Raw genomic sequence first — 19,023 nt, forward strand, 5'->3', positions numbered from 1 at the left:
CAAATCTTAAAACCTTTTGTTTAAATAACGTCATTACATCTGTACAGTTTTTCCCTCCCAACAAGATGGTAATTCCCTTTGTGTATCATGTATTATTGGTTAATTAATTGGTATCATGTCATTTCTCACTAAAAGTCTGCGGAAGCTATTCAATTTTGTATTTTTTTTAGATGAATTCTTCTCTCATACTTTTCTGATTGGGAAGAGTTTATCATTCACCTGTAAGTAGAATTAAAAAACGTTTTTTTATATATTTTTAATATAAGATATGTGTAGAGGTAATTTTAAAATGGTCGTTTAAATGGGTTCCGATTTCCGGAGGATAGCTTACAATGTTTTATATGAAAAATAGATGGTTTTATTATTAAGGATTTTATTTTTTTTATTTTGTTTTTCATTATTTATACTTTTTTTGAGAAAATTTAATTTCGTTAATTTTTCGCGAACGGTATTTTAATTTCAAAAACTTAAATAATTGTTTACCGGCATATTGCATTTAAAAATTCAATTTTTTGCTATAATTTCTTTATAATGTTATCAATACATTTTGCTATGTTTGCTATTGTCACTTGTTTCACTTTTTATTCTTTGTGTTGTCTTAAATTCGTAAAAATTCGCGAAAATTTAAACTCGCCAAAAAATCAACAAACAATGCTTTGCCAATATCCTCGCTAAATACGAAATTATGAACTCGACAAAATAATTCGCTTAATTCCTTCTTATTTAGCTACACCCGTTGCAGTGCCATCGAGAAGGAGAGGTTTTTCTGAATGTTCGCGTGGTATACGATCTCCCATGGAATCTTTGTCGTCGTCACCGAAATACACTGATTATTTGCAACGAGCTGGTATGAGTTCACCAAATGATCTTCACAACTTTACTGGTAGAGGTGAAACACGTTAACATTCTATGTTTTTTTTACTTCTCGTGAAAAGATCATTATTTGACAGTGCTTCAAACGCATTAACAAAGAGCTAATTCCGTCGCTGTCACATGTTCACAACAACCTTGTTGTGAAATTTGATATTTTAACTTTCGCTTTAAAACAGAACAGAACAAAAATAGCTGAGCTCCTGCATTTAAACGCAAAATGACGGTTTGGTCCAAATTTCGCCCAGTCATAATTTTGCCATACAAATCGTCGGTCCCGTTGATAATTTTCCCACCAAGTTTGTTTCTAATTGTTTATTTTTGTATAAATGGTAAGCAAAACAAGCCAACACCGTTACTCTCTAAAACTCTTGCGATGTCACTTGTTCCGGTAAAATATCTCAATTTAAGTTTCAATCAGTAAACTCCTTAAAACGCCTCGTGGCTTAATAAGCAAGACAAATTTAGTTGCTTCGCTCAACCTTACCCCGCTCACTTGACTTTTGTCACGTACTGTAGTGATCATATCTTGCTAGATAGATCACGTTATGAAAACGAAACATAGTCATAATTCTATTTTTAAAGAAAATGTCATTATTGAAATATGTCATTTTCCAGGCAACCGACTTAAACTTTCTCTTTTGTAATCTAGCTTCTCCACAAGCTACAGCTTCATGTCTTCCACGAAAGCACCACAGTTCGTCTGTACCCGATGACTTCGTTCTTGTACCCTATGACGTAAGGTGTGAGTCACCTAAGCATTCGAGCAGAGCACAGTTGCGTGGACGAGATATTATGTTTTCTCCAGAAGAGAGGTTTTATTTTTATTTAATTAGTAATTGAGAGTAACTGTAGCTTTATTTAGAATTAGAACACACTGTGCCATATCGTTTGCTTTTTCTTTTAGTTCATCTCCGAAGAGCACGATACGAAAAGACAAACCACTTTTCTCTCTTGGCTCTCCTCCTTCTAGTCCTCAAGATTTTGTATACGATCGAACGCCATCGCCCTCTCCGGGGAAAGGCGTAAAACACAACAGAAGTAATTTAAGTTCTCCTTCGCCGTCTCCTCGAACTCCTTCACCTCTCACACGTGATTTGTCTGTACAGTCTCCCATGTTAAGAAGAACTTCCTCCACTTCAAAAGTGTCAACACCTCCAACATTAGAACCAGTTGTTGATGTGGGGGAGAACAATCACACGCTTTCAAATATAACGGATAGTCCGTCAGCGAAGCAACGAACGAAAACGAAAAGGCAACGACGAACGACAATATCAAACGCCGCTAACCCAATGTCTGAACTGCGCAAAGCACAAGCTGTTATACCTTATGAAAATGTTGCAGCCACATTTGCACCTACGAAGCCTATTGATATCCGTAAAAGTAAATCATCTCCAGCAATAATCTCCGAAGCTGTAAAAAACATGCCGGTTGTTTCTAAGCAAGACTCAGTGAACTCCAACTTAGCTGTTTTGTTAAGACAACTTGCACAAGATAGTTTGCAATCTGATCTTCTGGCAACGTTACCTTCTCCTTCGTTCAAGTTAAGGAATAGTCCTCCTTCGCCGAAGTTGTTTCCAGGTGATATAACTCCACCGCCTGGTTTATTTCAGGCTTCTTCTCCTGCCAGTTGGCAAGACAGACCTGATTTTCGTAGGAAGTCCGAAACGAATGACCGTGGGTTTCGTGCGTATAAAACAAGTTCTTGTACTGACATTTCTAAAGGAAGCAATGTGGAGGAACGCTACAGGTTCCATGGAGATTTACCGCATGGAGAAGTTAAACATTTTAAAAAATCGCACTCCTATCAAGGACAAACTGCTATATCTGACGTCACGTCAAAGATCACCCTAGACAAGGACTTATCATTGAATCCAATTCCTCCACATTCACCAGAACTGTACGATGATTTATATCTATCACAAGAACATACCCTTGCTATGAACGAGATCGAGTTTTTATTATTATTTTCAAAAACTTTACTTAGCATAATCTCTGATTTGAACATAACCACGTGCTTTGCCGAACTGTTGGCGGAACAAAAGCAACGGCACACGAGAATGCTACCCTCCATTGACGGTATTAAATATGAGAAACCATTGATGATCTTAGAAGCTTTGAGAGTTTCCTCATACGCTCTACGATTTTCACTGTCACATAAGAAGAAAGGAACTTTGAATCCTACCAAATCTTTGTCAACAGGTTGGTATCTTTTTTTGATATTGACTAAGCTCTTGAAGGTTGTTTTTTTATAAGCAGCCGAGTTCTTAAGGATTGAGGCTAAGATTTAGCTTAACATCTAACCACTGGCCAGGCTAAAAAGGTTGGCAAGTTAAGCGATCGAGACTTGGATGGTCCAACATGCAACAAAAAGAAAAAAGGAAAGATTTTACACAATCTATTGCTTCCATCTGGGTCCGTGAAAAAGTTAATTACTTTAATTGCTGTGATCTGATTGGTTAATTTCGATCCTCGAATTATCTCTTCAAATAATAAATATCCAAAGATGATTACGATCATTACCCGTCGATGACAGCTGTAGCTGTCGAAACGTAGCCTAGAATAAACTCGCTTGTTCATGACATAATAATATCTATATTATTCAAAAAGCAAAAAATTTTAATATTTAAAAATTAGGCTATAAAATTGAGAATAATATATAAAATATAACCTCTGTCGTTGATGAAAAACATGGTTTTTAAAAACCTGTTTCGTTTTATTATCAATTTTTTCTATTCTTTGTAGCTGTTTCTACGTTAACATCTCTATCCGAGGATTGCATTCAAAGAATGGCGTTTTACAAACAACAACAAGGACACCAGCTACCTAATGATGTCAACAAATTCAAAGTAATCCTATGTTTGGTGTTTTATTTTGGTTTTGGTTCTTTCCTTGCCTTTGATTTTTTTTTCTGACTACTTTTTTTATATTATCTTCAAAATTTAAATAGTGATTTCTCCTCGCAAGAGGTTTATGGCATGCTATCACTATCTGGCAAGAAAATGTTATCTCCGTGATTTTGAGTGTATGTCTTCCGATGTTTGGTTGTTTACTTTTTCCATTCTGTTTAGGCTGACACTGCAAAAGTTATGTACTTATATGGAGTTGCTGCTGTAAGTGAACGGTTTTGATCTGTTTTTTAATACATAACCGGAGAAACTTCTCAGAGCATTTTTTTTTTTTTTTTTTTGAGAGAATTTATTATTCTTGTGATTGGCGAAAGCACCAGTGTGGTTAATTTGCAAGACAAGACACAAGCACATAAGATCCACTATGTTTTTGCTCTACGAAATACCCAAATCTTGCAATAAGCAAGTGTTTATCTTGGCAAATTTTTCAAATAAATTTTTCAAATAAATTGCATTTCTCTCCTCATCTCTCTTATCAATTTCTATCTGTGCGGGAATGTTTAGTTCGTGAAAATGTATCCAGTCATTCTCTAAACCTCCCGTTTTTCTCGCAGAAATTTATCCAAAGAAGTTACTAGTTAACTATGTTGCTCAAGTCTAGACGGCCTAAATTAAAACTTATCTTTACTTCATTTAGTGTCAATTTGCTGCATCCAGTGAACTGATGGGTAACAACACCGATGCACACCGCCATTATGTTATATCACGAACCATTTTCAAAGGCCTGATGCAACAATCACGATCAACTAATGATAAGAAACAGCTGTCGAAATGTATCCCTTTCATCGTTTTTTTTGCCAGTTTTCTACCTAAATCCGTAGACATATGCAATAAATATGAGTCGCCTGAGATCCGAGCTTTACAATTTCATACGCTCTCTAATAAAACGCTGATACATGTAGTTTGTAATTTATGCACGGTAACTATGGTGATGTATAGCCCCGTTTTTATGAGTCATGAACCAATCAAATCATCAGATTTTTCCATACTAACCATTTTTTTTGGATCAGTCAGGTAATGAAATCTCATGGGCTCTATAATTAGCTTATACATGGGTGAGCTGACACATTTAGTTGTCTTCTAACAAACTTATATTTTTTGAACAATATATCTGCATTTTTAATTCCACAGAACATCACCTCTAAAAGTAATCTTTTTAACAATTCTCTGCAGGGTTTTTGATTCCACTTAATGTTTTTTTCTTGAAATTGGCCTTTGCACGGGTGAACTTATGCATGTAACAATTCAGCCATGTAATAAGGTAAGGCTTATACATTATACAGGCTATATAGGTATAGGCTTATACAAGGGAAAGGATGTGAAAGGATGGGGAAACTTTTAAACTTTAATTTAATATGCACGCATGAATCTACATTTAGTTCTTCTATTATATTTACCTTAACTTTCTAACAGATATTTTTAGCATTACTAAAAGACTTGACCTTGCACGGAAGTAATAAAGCTAGTTTTAGAGCTGAGAATCCATGATTTTTTAATCTTCACAAATCTTCACACAAGAACGCCACAAATGATATATTGATCCAAAAATTGATCTTCTAAAAAATGGCGCCATCTTGGGAATATTTATAACTGTCATATTTAAAAAAAAGCAAAAAAAAGACCATGGTTTTGTTGAATGGTTGGTCATTATTTGAAATAACATTAAAAAGTTTAGATCATTGACTTTATTTATTCTTATGTTACTGTTAACCTCTTGTTATGTTGAGATATTTAAAAATATAGTGTGTATAAAACAGGAGACATGACGGAGTCTTTGGAAGGACTAACAGTGTGATCTATACGTGCATGATCTTCAGAATTTTAAACGACCCTTCACCACAGGTTAAGATCAGATTAACTAAAGCATTTTTAAAGGCCAATTAAGGTCGCTACAAAATGGGATATTGACCATAGATTTTAGTGGCTTACAGGAAATATGATCAAAGTGGTGAGAGTTTGTCAGCCCAAGGATTGCATTTGAAACTCTTCACGCACCTGTCAGTTTTACGGCTGACGACATTATTTTTAAACCATTTCAGTCAGCGTGTTTTCGTGACGTTGTCATGACAGTTTGACAAAAAAGTATGATTCGTGACGTCATAAATCAGCTTGTTTCATATTGAAACTTTTTGTTTTTCTTTAACTTTCAAAGGAGTGGAAGAGTTCCGACGTTTAGTAGAGAAATCGTCGGTTGGGTTTCGCAGGGACGAAATCTGTCTTGAGAGAAGTTATTCTTATCCGTCAACCTGATTCGCAGGGCATGTTTCTGTTTTGAAAGTAAAGAATACAAATTTTATTTTATTTTTACAACTTTTTTCCAAATTTTGTTTTGTAAATAAATTATAAAAATAATAAACTCGGTATTGAACCAATCAAAAATCGACGGATTGCTGATTGGTTGATAGAAAGGTTTATTACCCAAACTTTTGTGTATATTAAATCCTTGCGTATAAAATAAAGAATTTTAATGTTAAAGAGATTATGTTTTATTTTTTATCATTGTTTTGCTTTTGTAAGATAAATTTTACTTAACTTTCCAGGTTTCTAGAAAGGACCTGGTAACTAAGGGTTTGTTCATATGGAGGCAAACTGACCGGGCTGCCTCATTTAGGCGAGATGCCACATTGTTTGAAAAAAAAATTAACTTTAGAACGCGATAAAAAATATATATAAACATTAAACTTTCGTGCTTTTCTTCAGCCCGCCCAACCGGGTCAGCTCGCCTCATATGAACAGCTCCTAAATATGTTACAGCCCCTAAATATGTTGTAAACATTGTATTTGGCGATATAGTTTATTGCTTGAGTTATTGTTAGCGTTTTTGACAAATCTTTTCTAATCGTCTCTGTATTTTAATGCAAGTGCAAAAGTCAGTCGTGTTTTTAAACCATTGCTTTTAGTCTTGTTCTAAACATTTTCTTGGATAGATCTTAGTATTTAATTATTAGTCATAAATTAATTGGCTAGCAGTTTTAAATTTGATTGGCTAACAGATTTAATTTATGTTAATTAAATAAAAGTAGTTACGAAAAAAATGTAAATGTTATTTTTATGCAGTTCATTATTTATACTGAAGAGAGAGAAAAAGAGAAAGGAAACAGAGAGATGTTTGTAAAGCGTGTCAAAATGCAAATAAAAATAAATAAAAATTTCTTAAATACTGTTAATTATTTCTTCTTTGTTCTTTCCATGTGAAACCAATTCTGTGTTGTTATATTCCAGGCTTGCTGCATTGTGACTAGTTATCTTTGCTCTGTTGATAACTTTAGGATGCATGGTACATGCATGTAATCTAAGAGTGAAGAGATTGTTTTTCCACTTTGAACGGTAAATTTCCAGTTAGGCTCAGTATGCTTAAGAATTTTTCATTTTGAGCCTAAAAATTATGTTTATTTCAATGCATAGGAATGTTTTAAGGAGGCATCTCAGTTTTGCTTAAAAACGTTATGCTAATATAATAAAAAAAGGGGTATACATAGTTTTTTGAGCGCATCCGTATAACATGTATCCACGTGATTTTTGAAGTTTCTTCGTAGCAATACAATAGAATATATGAGAATCAACTCTATGAGAAATGAAATACACATGACTAGCGAATAAAAAAAGGATGAGAAAAATAGTAGCGTGTTTACTACTCGCCTTAGTTCTACAGAGTAGTTCATTAAATTTCGAGAAAACAGATCCACATCATAAAAAGTTTGTAAAATTTAAGCTGTTTTGGTAACGGAATGGAACTCTGTGATGAAAAAAGTAAACAAGAGCTTCGAGTCCAAGAATCCCTAGGGACGAGGTAGGAAAATACGTTTGAGCTCAATATAATAGCTTTTATGTTAATTTATTTTCTCGTCATGACAAGTACACTACGGATTTTATCCAAAACTCCCATCTTGCATTTACTCTCTGACTATAAAGGTAGTTTTTAAATCTGTAAAAGTGGTACAGATTTTGGCTAGTCGTTTCTTGTAAATTTTTTTTGCGCGTCGTGTTATTTTAAGAAAAAAACAAAAAGTTACACAACCGGGGGACCTTTTGAACATGTAGGTAAAATTGGAATTTGTGAAAAATCTTTAACTAACAGTTCAATCTCTCCATAACGGATACCATCAAAGCTTCAAAGTGCCCGCTATGGAGAGGTGTCCTCTGCGTTAAGGGTTTTCAAAAATTGCTATTTTTTTAAAACTTGTTCTAGGCTAAAGGATATACTGAAATCAATCGCTGTGGAGGTGTTCGCTGCAAAGGTTGTTTGCTAGCAGTGGGTTTTACAGCAATCTTCGTAAATAAATATGCAAATTTCGTGAACTAAAGTATTTAAACCACTTGGGAAAGCTTTGTAACAAAATACATGTTCACGTCGAGATATAATGATGCAACGCTAGAAAAACGAACTCAATAAATCCACGAGTTAAATTAACATTCACAAATGTATTCTATCCAGACGAAAACTCGATATCCACAAATAGTAATAATATATATAGGAAAAAAATAAAAATATTTAATCGTCGTAAGAATAAATATGAAATAAAATAAATTTATGGGTTCAATAAAAATATAAAAGCATTGGATGTTTCAATATCTTCTCTTATTTCTGAAAAAATGAAACATTTCTTAAAAGGATGCTAGTAATTCCCGGTGGACTCTTAAGTCAACAATCAACCCTTCAACTTCTCCTGCTAAATTTGAACAATCCTGGAAGTTTAAAAGTTTGCACTAATATATAAGAAAACGCATTATAGGCTTTCGAGGTATATGTTGGTTTTCCATAGATGCGAATGTTTATAAACTTAAGAAGGGCCACACGAGGCTAAATAGCCATTAGTTTTAATTTATAGATCATAAGGAATAAAAAAACGAAAAGGAACTGGAATTTATTTTTTCTTGCTATCACCTTCCCGCCGTAACTGTGGTGTTGAAAAAGAAGAATAAAACAAAAAAGAAGTAAAAACAAATGACACTTTAAAATTTACAACGAATATTTCTCTCAGGATAAATGTAGTAGATCAAATCTTTGCAAATAACACACAAAACGGAACACAAAAATAAATAAACTACTTTCTGAGATGCTTTTTTGCATCACAAAACAAGAAAGTGTCATTGGCTAAGACTGCATTTCAACATTTCGTCGTTTTAAAGAGTACAACTTATTTGACACTTCAGCTGAACAACAATATTTTAACGAATATTTTATTTTAACGAATATTAGAACGAATTATAGTAACGCCTTCAGCAAGGTGCTCACAGCTCTTTGCATAGGCAATATATTTTAATTTTATATTCTAATTGATAAATAGTATATTCTAATGTTAACACAACGAAACAAATCATTTTTCATTAAAGCGTGGTCGTGATGCGTGCGAAAAATACAGAAAATATTTACACTTTGTTTTACTTCGATTTCTGCCTTTCTTGAACATCGATCTCTGCTAAAAGCTGAAACCCGCCGACCAACTGTATAACGTTAATACCGTTCTTGATGGCGCATATGGGAAATGTGATGACAGCTAGAAGTGTCCATAAACCAACACCTAAAACTAAAATATAAATCACGGTGTGATTCCTCACTTTCTTTCATTGTTGTCTTCACGAGAATTAGTATATAGTATCTCCAAGGGATTTTGTCAGTTCTTTTATTTTGTTAAATAATAATGTGATGACATTTTCAGAGCATTTTTTAAAGGCTTAAAAAACGTCGAGAAAATGGCACGTTTGAAAGATCACAGAGGTTCAAATAGTGACAACAGTTGGATAGAAATATATATTTTTACGAATGTTATCAAACTTACTGGCAGGTCCTGAAGCGAAGTGTAGCAAGTACAACATAGCAAAAAAGAGTTCATTGCCAGCACACATGACAAATAACACAACCTAGAACAATAAACACAATCTAAAAGTATGATACTCCTATGATTAACACAATCATGTAACAATAACGAAACAACCAGTCTGGGTTGTCACTCTTTTTAAAGAGTCAGTTTCGAGGAGGTTTTTGGGACTTTGGTTAGAAATTTCAGGCTTTTTTTGAGAAGAGCATACTAAATCATTGCCAGTTGAAGAAACAGCAATGACTTCAAAATCTTTTTAATCAATTACGTTCTTAAGGCTATTTTGCTATAAGAATATGGAAAGATAATGTATCTATTTTTGGAAAATCATAAAAAGTTATTATTCAGGTTGTCTGTATTTTTGCAATGGGTATAATGTCTTGTACCTTTTGGAGTAGTTGGGATATTACACAACGTTAATAAGAATGTGCAGGGATAAAGAACATTTGTAGCACCTTAAATCTTTGATGAAGAATCATGGTTTTTAACGAAAGGTTAAACATAAAAACTAATTTTTCTAAAAAAAATGTTTTATTTGGATATTCCAGGGAGTCATGATGGTGCAGTCTATGAATATAAATTAACTATGTTGACTTCAACATAACTCACAACAAAGTCACAACCAACTCATAAAAACATATAATAAAAAGATAAATTACGAATTAAAACAGGGTAAAGAGAGATCAATAAACTTACACGTGAAGTGTAGTAAAGTTTTAAAAACCAGTTACCAGACTCCGCTACGACTTTATGATTGAGGTTGCCAGCAAGTAGGTTGCTAATGAAATAATACAAATACAAGTAGCTAGCCTGTGAAAAAATCCACGCGAATTTGCCTGTTTCAACTTTCGACCAACATTTTGGCTTAGATGCAGACAAATGTGCGGCAAGCATTATAAACGCATTATAAACTCAAAGCAAAAGTTCGACAACTGAGTGCATACCTGTTAACTTGAACCCAGTGACTGGATATGTCCAACAAAATCAGAAATTGAAATATGAATTGGTATTTGGGATAGAACTGGGCAAGAACAACCAGCAATGCAGCTGTAGCACATCTAAAAATTATGCCCTGTTGTTGGTTAATAATCATTTAAGGTGCTTGAGCCTAGTTCTCACAAATTATAGGTGAAGTAATTTCGCATAAATGTGTGCATTCCTACTGAATCTATTTCTTTAGCGTTTTGTTGAGATCAGAAAAAAAGCTGTGACAGCAATAAGAATTAAAATCAAAGAAATATATATATAATTGATGTTATACATAAATGTTTTTATTTCACTCGGATTTTTCAGAAGTCCTTTCAGACCCCACATACTTAATGAATGGAAAATATGAAAGTCAGATTGGACTTGCCTGTACTGATTTATTTGAGCCTTTGTTGAATTTGGTGTTATGATAAGTTATAACTATTATATCAGTTCTCTCTCTTTGGTTAGCATATTTATTTAAAGCCTAAAATCACTAAAGTTGAAATGAACTTTTATTTTAGACATTTTTACCTATCAGTGACCATATCAAGTACAGCTCCCACCTTTGTACCTGTAATGATAAATAATGTTCTCATGGTTATTAACGTTAGATAAATAAAGAAATAAAAATTCTAAATATATACTATACATATATACAAACAATTAATTTAATGCGACTACTGCATTTTCACACTTATGTTAATTGAAAATAGTCACCTACATTGGTTCAATACTCTTGCAGCATGTCCATCAAAAGCATCTAGAAGTCCACTGAGCAAATATAAACTTGCAGCTACCCATGCATTGAATGGCATATAGTAAAATGAAATCAATGCAAGAATAATCCGTGAATAACCTAAAAAAATAAAAATAAACATGGCTTCACATAAATCACGTTATTTACTGTGCTCAACTTAACATCTTTTTTTTCGTTGGGTTAGACAAGGTGTTATACTGTAATGATATTCTTCATATCTGATCTAAACTTGAAGATAACTACAAAATCATATCTATATAATGCAGGAAGCTAGAAATTCAAAATTGAATGGGAATTATTTTTGGGAGCTATATTTTTGACTTTCTATATTTTAGCATTTTTATGCTTCTATAACTAATTTCCCAGATCTCAAACATTTAAAACAGTCCTAAGTTTATGTTCCACTGTTTTTGCCTGTTTTCAAGTTTGAAAATATATGATGAAGTCACTTTGGACCAAATGACATCATTTTAAATCAATTGTCCTGCAGTGTGCTAACAAATATTTTTACAATGTCTCTTCTCACGTTCTTATTTTTCAGATTTTCCTCCTAAAATCTGGGCCTAAATAGGGATATTGTAGGCTTTATTGCTGGCTTTATTGCTGGATATTTTGTTGATAAAAAATGTATATGCAATGAATGATTTTTTTAAAATAATCTGTCATGTAGGTTTTGTTAGAAAAATAGATATTTGTTTGAAAATTACAACTAGTGTTTTTAATTGAAATTTAACAAACAAAATAAAGGCTAGTTAATACCCTGATATAATTTTTGTTTTGTTTTGTTTTGTTTTTGTTTTGTGCTTTGCAAAACAAAAACAAACATACGTTTTCCTAAAAAACTTACCAATGAGATTTGGTACAAACAAGAAAATATTTTCATCAGCCATTGTTTTTATATCTAAAACAATAACCACAATAACAATCATATTTGTTACTATATAATTCACCTTTTTAAATTTACATTAAAATACTAGTCCATAAGGTCCATGGAAAAATACACTTAGGTTGGATAGATCTGCAGAATAATTGTCACTTTTGAAAATATCAGTAAGGAACAGTCAACGCACACAAAACTTTTTTTTAAAAATTATTTACCTGTGGCCTTATTGTGCATATCTAGAAACGCTAATCAAAATAATGTATAGGATTATGTGCTTTTGACAAACACTTAAAGATACGCCCCCTTCAGTTTAGCAAATTTTCCTGATATTTTTAAAAAAGAATCAAAAATGTTTATTGTTAAGAGGGATAAAATGAGAAAAAATCCTTTTTATCTTTTAGAGTTTTCAATAGTGTGCTCAAAGTTTAAAATTCCTCAAATATATTTAATCTGTATAATAATTAAAGAGAGTTTTGCAGAACGAATAAAAAATTGCATCTCTACATATAACAGGAAACATTCACACTGTAATAATCTATACAAATATATTATTATTTATTATCTATACCTTTATAAGTTATCTCTTTGTTTTTATCCTGTTATGTTATGTTATCCTGTTGTCTGTTTAACAATAACTAGACCCATAGTTCTACAAAAAACTTTACCTTTAATTTCAAATAAAATATTCATGAGTTATTAATTAGGTAAAAGCAAAGGTCTTTGATTTGCTTTTTCTTGAAATAAAATTTTTAGTCGTAACGGTATATATTTTTGCCGAACACTCCCCTCCATCTTGTCGAAATTGTACGAAAACAAGTTTGTTGAGACAATTATATCTTTGGCTACAAAACTTTGCTTTTTCTAACGCAGAAAGTAAGTAAGTATCAAGTTATTGATCTATCATGCTTAAAAATAAATCAGTCATAAAACAGCTATTGTAACACAAAATATGCAATATTTTTGGAACCACGTGTTGTTTTCAGTAAAAAAGCAAAGTTTTTTGGACCTGAATAAGTGCTTCGCAATCATATTATTTTAAATGAACAAAAATTTTCCTGAGGGGAGTGTTCGACAAAATGAACTGGAAGGGTGAATTTTTGTATATAATTTTTTTTCTCCTTATTGGATTTTTTTTATGGAAATATTTTATCATCACTCTTGAGATTTATTTGGCTTTCGGAATATATATATTTGTTAGGGTTAATATAGCAAGCAGAGGAGATATTTTAAATATGCTAAGTATGTGCCTCAGGGGGTTACCGCATCCATAAGGAGATATGAGTTTAAAATATCTGTCAAAATACAAAAAATTGTATATCCATTGCCTTTATCGTATAGATCTTGAAGACAATTTATAGGATTATGCACTTTTGACAAATGGTTACAGAGTATACTGGGGTTTAAATGTTTTTTGATAACGTCATTAAACAGATTTGGGGACCCTGGTTTGGAAAACTTACCCAATTTGGTCCCAGGTTGTCCATAGTTACACACAAATTGAAAAGTGACTGACATCACCACCTTGTTTTAAGTTATTTAGCCTCAAAATTTTAGGTGCATTGTCAGTTAGGAAAATCCTACATTTGTGGTATACTCCAATTGCAGTATAAAATTTTTTTGCTCTTGCCCAAGAAGGCTTGCATCAACAAGGTTTTTTTCGTTTTCGCATCGGATGGCTTAAAATCGCATCCAGTGAAATATGTCATCGGGAGCTCCAGGCTATGACCTTTATTCTTGCCTGCGGGAAAAAAAAACGTATTACGCGTTTGTATACTGCAATTGCAGTATAAGAGACTATGCGTGAACGTTGTGGGAATAAAGTTTGTATACTGCAATCGCAGGATATAAATTTGCGGTATACTGCAATTGCGGTACATATCCTGCAATTTCAGTATTTACATTTTTTAAAGAAACTTTTGTCTTAAGTTTAACTTAAGTTTACAATTCCCCAGCAGGTGTTATTATAATTTTTTAAATCTTAAACTTATGATCTTAGAAATCTTGGACGTTCGATTTTTAATGCAGCTGTTCTAAATTCGAATCCTAATGTATAAATAACAAATTTAAAAAAAATTGTTTCAGTGTTCTTAGAGAAGTCATTAGAGCGGTAAATAACACTTGATCGACTGCGATAGTAAGTCTCTTTTATTTGCATTACTGTTCACAAGTGGAATAACCTGTTTAAAAATTGCTAATTAATTGCTTTTTTCATAGCTTATCAACTCAACAAAATGGATCCCTTTCAACCAACTTTGGATTTATCCAACGAATCATCTGAAAGTCTCCCGGTGTTAAAGGATATTACAAGCATTATTGGAAATTGCGGCCCGTTCATTTCAAATTTTAATGTTATTGTCAATGCTCCTGTCATATTCGTCCCCAATGACAACGTAGTCAAAAAGTTCTTTTACAAAACAAAAACGAAACTTGCGAAAATCTTCATTGGTGCGTTGGATCTCCAATTGCATCAATTTGTGTGAGGATTTAACATCGGCACTTCGGCTAGGTTTCAAGTCAATTCGTTTCTGTATGTTTTGATCTTCCGTCGTCAGTGCTATTTGGGTCCCTGTCGTTATGATATCAGCACTTTTCGTTTTCAGTATGCTAATCCGATAGTTCTTTACGATATACTTGCCAATGTTAACAAAAAATAAATCCACTGGTCCATCAATGCAAGTTAGCGGTTTCGCTCCTTTTTCAGATAGCCAGTTTTTAAAGGTGGTATAACAACCGCCAGGAGAGGTTTTTCCGTTCATCACCGAAACAACTTTAGAACCAGAAATTAATGACTGAATTAGGGGTCATCTACAAATTTCGTATGATATTTTATACGAATATATACGAATTTGATTGCTTTTAATTCGTATAAAAATCGTATACAATTCGTATAGTGTTAAATAGTTATACGATTTTTTAAAAAATCTAAGACGAATTTTATACGATTTTCATACGAATTGTCATACGAATTGTCATACGAATTATATTCTCTTTTATATGATTTTCATGCAAATTGTCATACGAATTATATTCTCTTTTATACGATTTTCATACGAATTGTCATACGAATTATATTCTCTTTCATACGAATTGTCATTCGAATTATATTCTTTTATACGAATTTTCATACGAATTATATTTTGTTTTTAAACTTTTAAAATGCGATCTAAAAAAACATTTCTATCGCCGTGTTTCGTTTTTCAACTTTTGAAAATGCGATCTAAAAAAACATTTCTATCGCCGTGTTTCGTTTTTCAACTTTTGAAAATGCGATCTAAAAAAACATTTATATCGCCGTTTTTCGTTTTTCAACTTTTGAAAATGCGATCTAAAAAAACATTTCTATCGCCGTTTTTCGTTTTTCAACTTTTAACATGCGATCTAAAAAAACATTTCTATCGCCGCTTTTCGTTTTTAAACTTTTAACATGCTACCTAAAAAAACATTTCTATCGCCGTTTTTCGTTTTTAAACTTTTAAAATGCGATCTAAAAAAACATTTCTATCGCCGTTTTTCGTTTTTAAACTTTTAACATGCGATCTAAAAAAACATTTCTATCGCCATTTTTCGTTTTTCAACTTTTGAAATGCGATCTAAAAAAACATTTCTATCGCCGTTTTTCATTTTTAAACTTTTAACATGCGATCTAAAAAAACATTTCTATCGCCGTTTTTCGTTTTTAAACTTTTAAAATGCGATCTAAAAAATATTTTATTTTGAAACTCATATACGAATTTAATACAATGTCAAACGATTTTCTTTTTTTTAAAACCATACGCATCTAATTAAAATCTCATACGAATTTTTTGTTAATCTCGTACGAATTTAACTCATACGAATTTAATTTAAAACTCATACGAATTTAATTTAAAACTCATACGAATTTAATTTAAAACTCATACGAATTTAATTTAAAACTCATACGAATTTAATTTAAAACTCATACGAATTTAATTTAAAACTCATACGAATTTAATTTAAAACTCATACGAATTTAATTTAAAACTCATACGAATTTAAAACTCATACGAATTTAATTTAAAACTCATACGAATTTAATTTAAAACTCATACGGATTTTATACGAATTTAGAAAAATTTCATACAAATTTAATTACTGTATGGAAAAAGAAAATTCGTATAGCATATACGAATTTTTTTGATACGAATTGCTACGAATTTTGTAGATGACCCCTAAAGTTCCCAAGAAAGGAAAAGGGAAGAACAAGTTGAAAATTTCTTAAATAATAACACATTTCAACAGTATTGATAAATGACATCTTTTTCTCTGTGGACGTGTTGGACATATCTAAGCCAGTTACTCCACATAAAAACAAAACTAACAAACGATTCCGCTTTTTAATGTATCGGTCTACATCTTGTTGGATCAGGAAATTGACATCTTTGTATTTTTTTGATATCGTTAGACCGTCTTTATAAATTTCCTTATTGCAAATTTTATTGACGATTAAGAATATAAGATTCGCCCATAAGTTCTCGTTACCTTTTAGCAAGGTTTCTACCGATTCGTTTTCTAACTTATCAACGAGGTTAAGCAATAAGTATGCGATTGAATTTTATTTGGCAAGTTCAGGTGTTTCTAGTGTTGGTACAGTTTCCTGAACATTTGCAGTTACGGACGTAGTAGCTATTTCTTTTTGGGTGGTTTGCATGTCGATCGTTTCATCTACGTTTCTGTATCGCTCATAACAAGTTGTACAAAGATATTTCGCTTGTAATGGAAATATCTTCTTTTCTTTGAAATCATTAATTACGCTCGCTTTGTACCTTTTTGAAGAACTAATATCGTAGCAACCATTGCCATTGATGTCAGTATCATTGTGCAGAATGCACTTAAATTTTTTTGAAAAATCTTTCTTTGGATTTCTAAGGCTACGCTTCATGTTTTAATTTTTAAAATAAAACAAGTGATATATATCGCAATTGCGGGATATTCAAATCCCGTATATCCCAAAAACAAAATTTTCAGATTATTTTTATACCGCAATTGGAGTATACCGCAAATGTAGGATTTTCCTAACTGATTGTGATGGTTTCAGAAACTTTTGAAACGTGAAATATCAGTGATTTTTTTGATCAGGAAAATATAAGGAATTGTAAATAGCCAATGAGAACTTAAAAGTATGACCCAAAATAGCCAGAATAATAAGGGCAAATGTTGAGAATATATAAAATATGTCAGAAGTGTTTTAAGATTGTCAAAAAGCTGAATGCAGTTAATTTAGAGGGCTGAGGTAGGCATACAGTGGATTGTACATTTTTACAATTTCGTGTGTATATACATTGATATAGAAAATTGAAGGTAAAAGATTAGAGGCAAATATAATTTTAAACTTTAGAAGAAAAAACTATTAAGCTGAAGGATAAATGTACCAAAACTTTAAAAGGAAATAAAGAGTTGCTAAGAAGGGCCTTCGAAAATTTTTTTCGGGCCCCGTTAGCGGAATATCGCCGCTAAGTGGGGGGGGGTCTGAAGTTTGAAATAAAAATCCACTAAGGATCGAGAAAATTTAAAAATTTGTTTGTGGCCTGAAAATTCTTCGTCGTTTGTGAGCATGATTCCTCTTGTCATTAATTCCAATAACTTTTATCTACAAAACACGGCCCTGAGCCTTCCAGGATTTATCCACATGTGTGTATTTCACGCACGGAAATCCGCTAAAAGAGGGGGGAGAGGGTCTGAATCTTAGCAGCGATATCCCACTAACGGGGCCTAATTTTTTTTCAAAGGCCCCTTAATAAGCATTCCTTTTCTTGTTTGAATCTTTTAGGTTATTTATGAAGTTATAGGTGTGGCCACTATGTACGGGCAACACATTAACCCCCCATTCCTACTCTTCCCTCTCACACATGATGGACATGTTGAAAACAACGTTACCTATGTGTATTTTTGTCCCCCATGACCTTTTTTATATGATATCCAAAGTACAACAAAAATATGTGGCTTTTTTCCCAAGGTAACTGAATGACCATTTCCTTACGCACATACCTATACATGTGATAACGTTTAAACATAGCTAGCTAGCCCTGTAAAGCTAGGAGGTACTGCCAGTTGTGTTGTTATGTCACACGAATACTGACGCCATTTTGAAATTTTTAGGAGTTCAGATTCGATCAATCGAGAAGGGGCCGAGTTTAAATAATTATACCCCGAAAATCACAGCTGCATGCAAAATTTAGTCTTCATTTATTTACCTTTTTTTATAAAAAAAATTATTTTAAAAACAACGGGGCTGAAAATGACTAAAAAATAAGAAAACAGCAAGAACAGTGACCTGCTGTCTCTTCACTGATTTTCTCTCTGTTTCTGAAAAAATCCCAAACGTATATATCAGACAGAAGATTTATTTAAAAGTTAAATTTTCGCAAAACCTATTTTGTGGGGAATTGTTCCAAAGCTTGTAAATACTTAAATTTTGGAACAGGAATATTCATATAATAACTGTATAATAAAAAAATCCTTTACCGTATAGGAAAGAGCAAAATTAAGAGCGATTTCAAGCTAAAACATTTTACAAAAGTTACCAAAAGTCTTCCCAGAGCATGCTTTATGCATGCGTTATAAATATCACGCGAAAATTTTCTTTTTAAAAGTTAATTCGGGTTCAGCCTTTTTAAATATACTGTTTGAGTTCTTTATTCAAGCATCAAAATGTCAGGGAACGACTTGTGTTCTCCGACAGAAGGTACGATGCACACACGGAACGGTTTGAACCAACCAAATGGCCAGGTATGTGCTAGGCAATCTGATGAACCCTGAAGTTGGATAAAACATTGTAAAAATATATAACTAACCCTT

General features: G+C 32.5%; 2 protein-coding genes across 4 annotated transcripts in view; one reads left to right on the forward strand and one right to left on the reverse strand.

The window, feature by feature from the left end:
* The window catches only part of LOC130624173 (serine/threonine-protein kinase unc-51-like), a 14,622-nt gene extending 7,676 nt beyond the window's left edge, over positions 1 to 6,946 (forward strand). Inside the window, exons 12-19 of one of the 2 annotated variants that reach the window (XM_057439737.1) lie at positions 171 to 221; positions 728 to 889; positions 1,523 to 1,685; positions 1,778 to 3,072; positions 3,616 to 3,719; positions 3,942 to 3,983; positions 4,417 to 4,552; positions 5,193 to 6,946. In XM_057439737.1, coding sequence (XP_057295720.1) covers positions 171 to 221; positions 728 to 889; positions 1,523 to 1,685; positions 1,778 to 3,072; positions 3,616 to 3,719; positions 3,942 to 3,983; positions 4,417 to 4,552; positions 5,193 to 5,236 — 1,997 coding nt within the window. In that variant the 3' untranslated portion in view covers positions 5,237 to 6,946. Of the gene's footprint in view, positions 1 to 170; positions 222 to 727; positions 890 to 1,522; positions 1,686 to 1,777; positions 3,073 to 3,615; positions 3,720 to 3,941; positions 3,984 to 4,416; positions 5,094 to 5,192 lie in introns of those variants that run through there. The other variant, XM_057439736.1, reaches the window with a different exon arrangement.
* Positions 6,947 to 8,181: 1,235 nt separating this feature from the next.
* Positions 8,182 to 18,336, reverse strand: LOC130624177 (CDP-diacylglycerol--inositol 3-phosphatidyltransferase-like). 2 transcript variants are annotated; one of them, XM_057439743.1, is made up of 8 exons: positions 18,214 to 18,336; positions 12,172 to 12,225; positions 11,289 to 11,423; positions 11,099 to 11,138; positions 10,543 to 10,656; positions 10,295 to 10,376; positions 9,560 to 9,641; positions 8,182 to 9,307 (listed from the first exon to the last, which is right to left on the reverse strand). In XM_057439743.1, the coding sequence occupies exons 2-8, from the start codon at positions 12,212 to 12,214 to the stop codon at positions 9,162 to 9,164; spliced, it is 642 nt and encodes a 213-aa protein (XP_057295726.1). In that variant the 5' UTR covers positions 12,215 to 12,225; positions 18,214 to 18,336; the 3' UTR covers positions 8,182 to 9,161. The 2 variants fall into 2 exon arrangements, with proteins under 2 accessions (XP_057295726.1, XP_057295725.1); XM_057439742.1 differs by lacking the exon at positions 18,214 to 18,336 and having other exon boundaries at positions 12,172 to 12,444.
* Positions 18,337 to 19,023: the final 687 nt, after the last annotated feature.

Source organism: Hydractinia symbiolongicarpus, chromosome 13 (assembly GCF_029227915.1).
Source record: "Hydractinia symbiolongicarpus strain clone_291-10 chromosome 13, HSymV2.1, whole genome shotgun sequence".
NCBI classification, from domain to species: domain Eukaryota; kingdom Metazoa; phylum Cnidaria; class Hydrozoa; order Anthoathecata; family Hydractiniidae; genus Hydractinia; species Hydractinia symbiolongicarpus.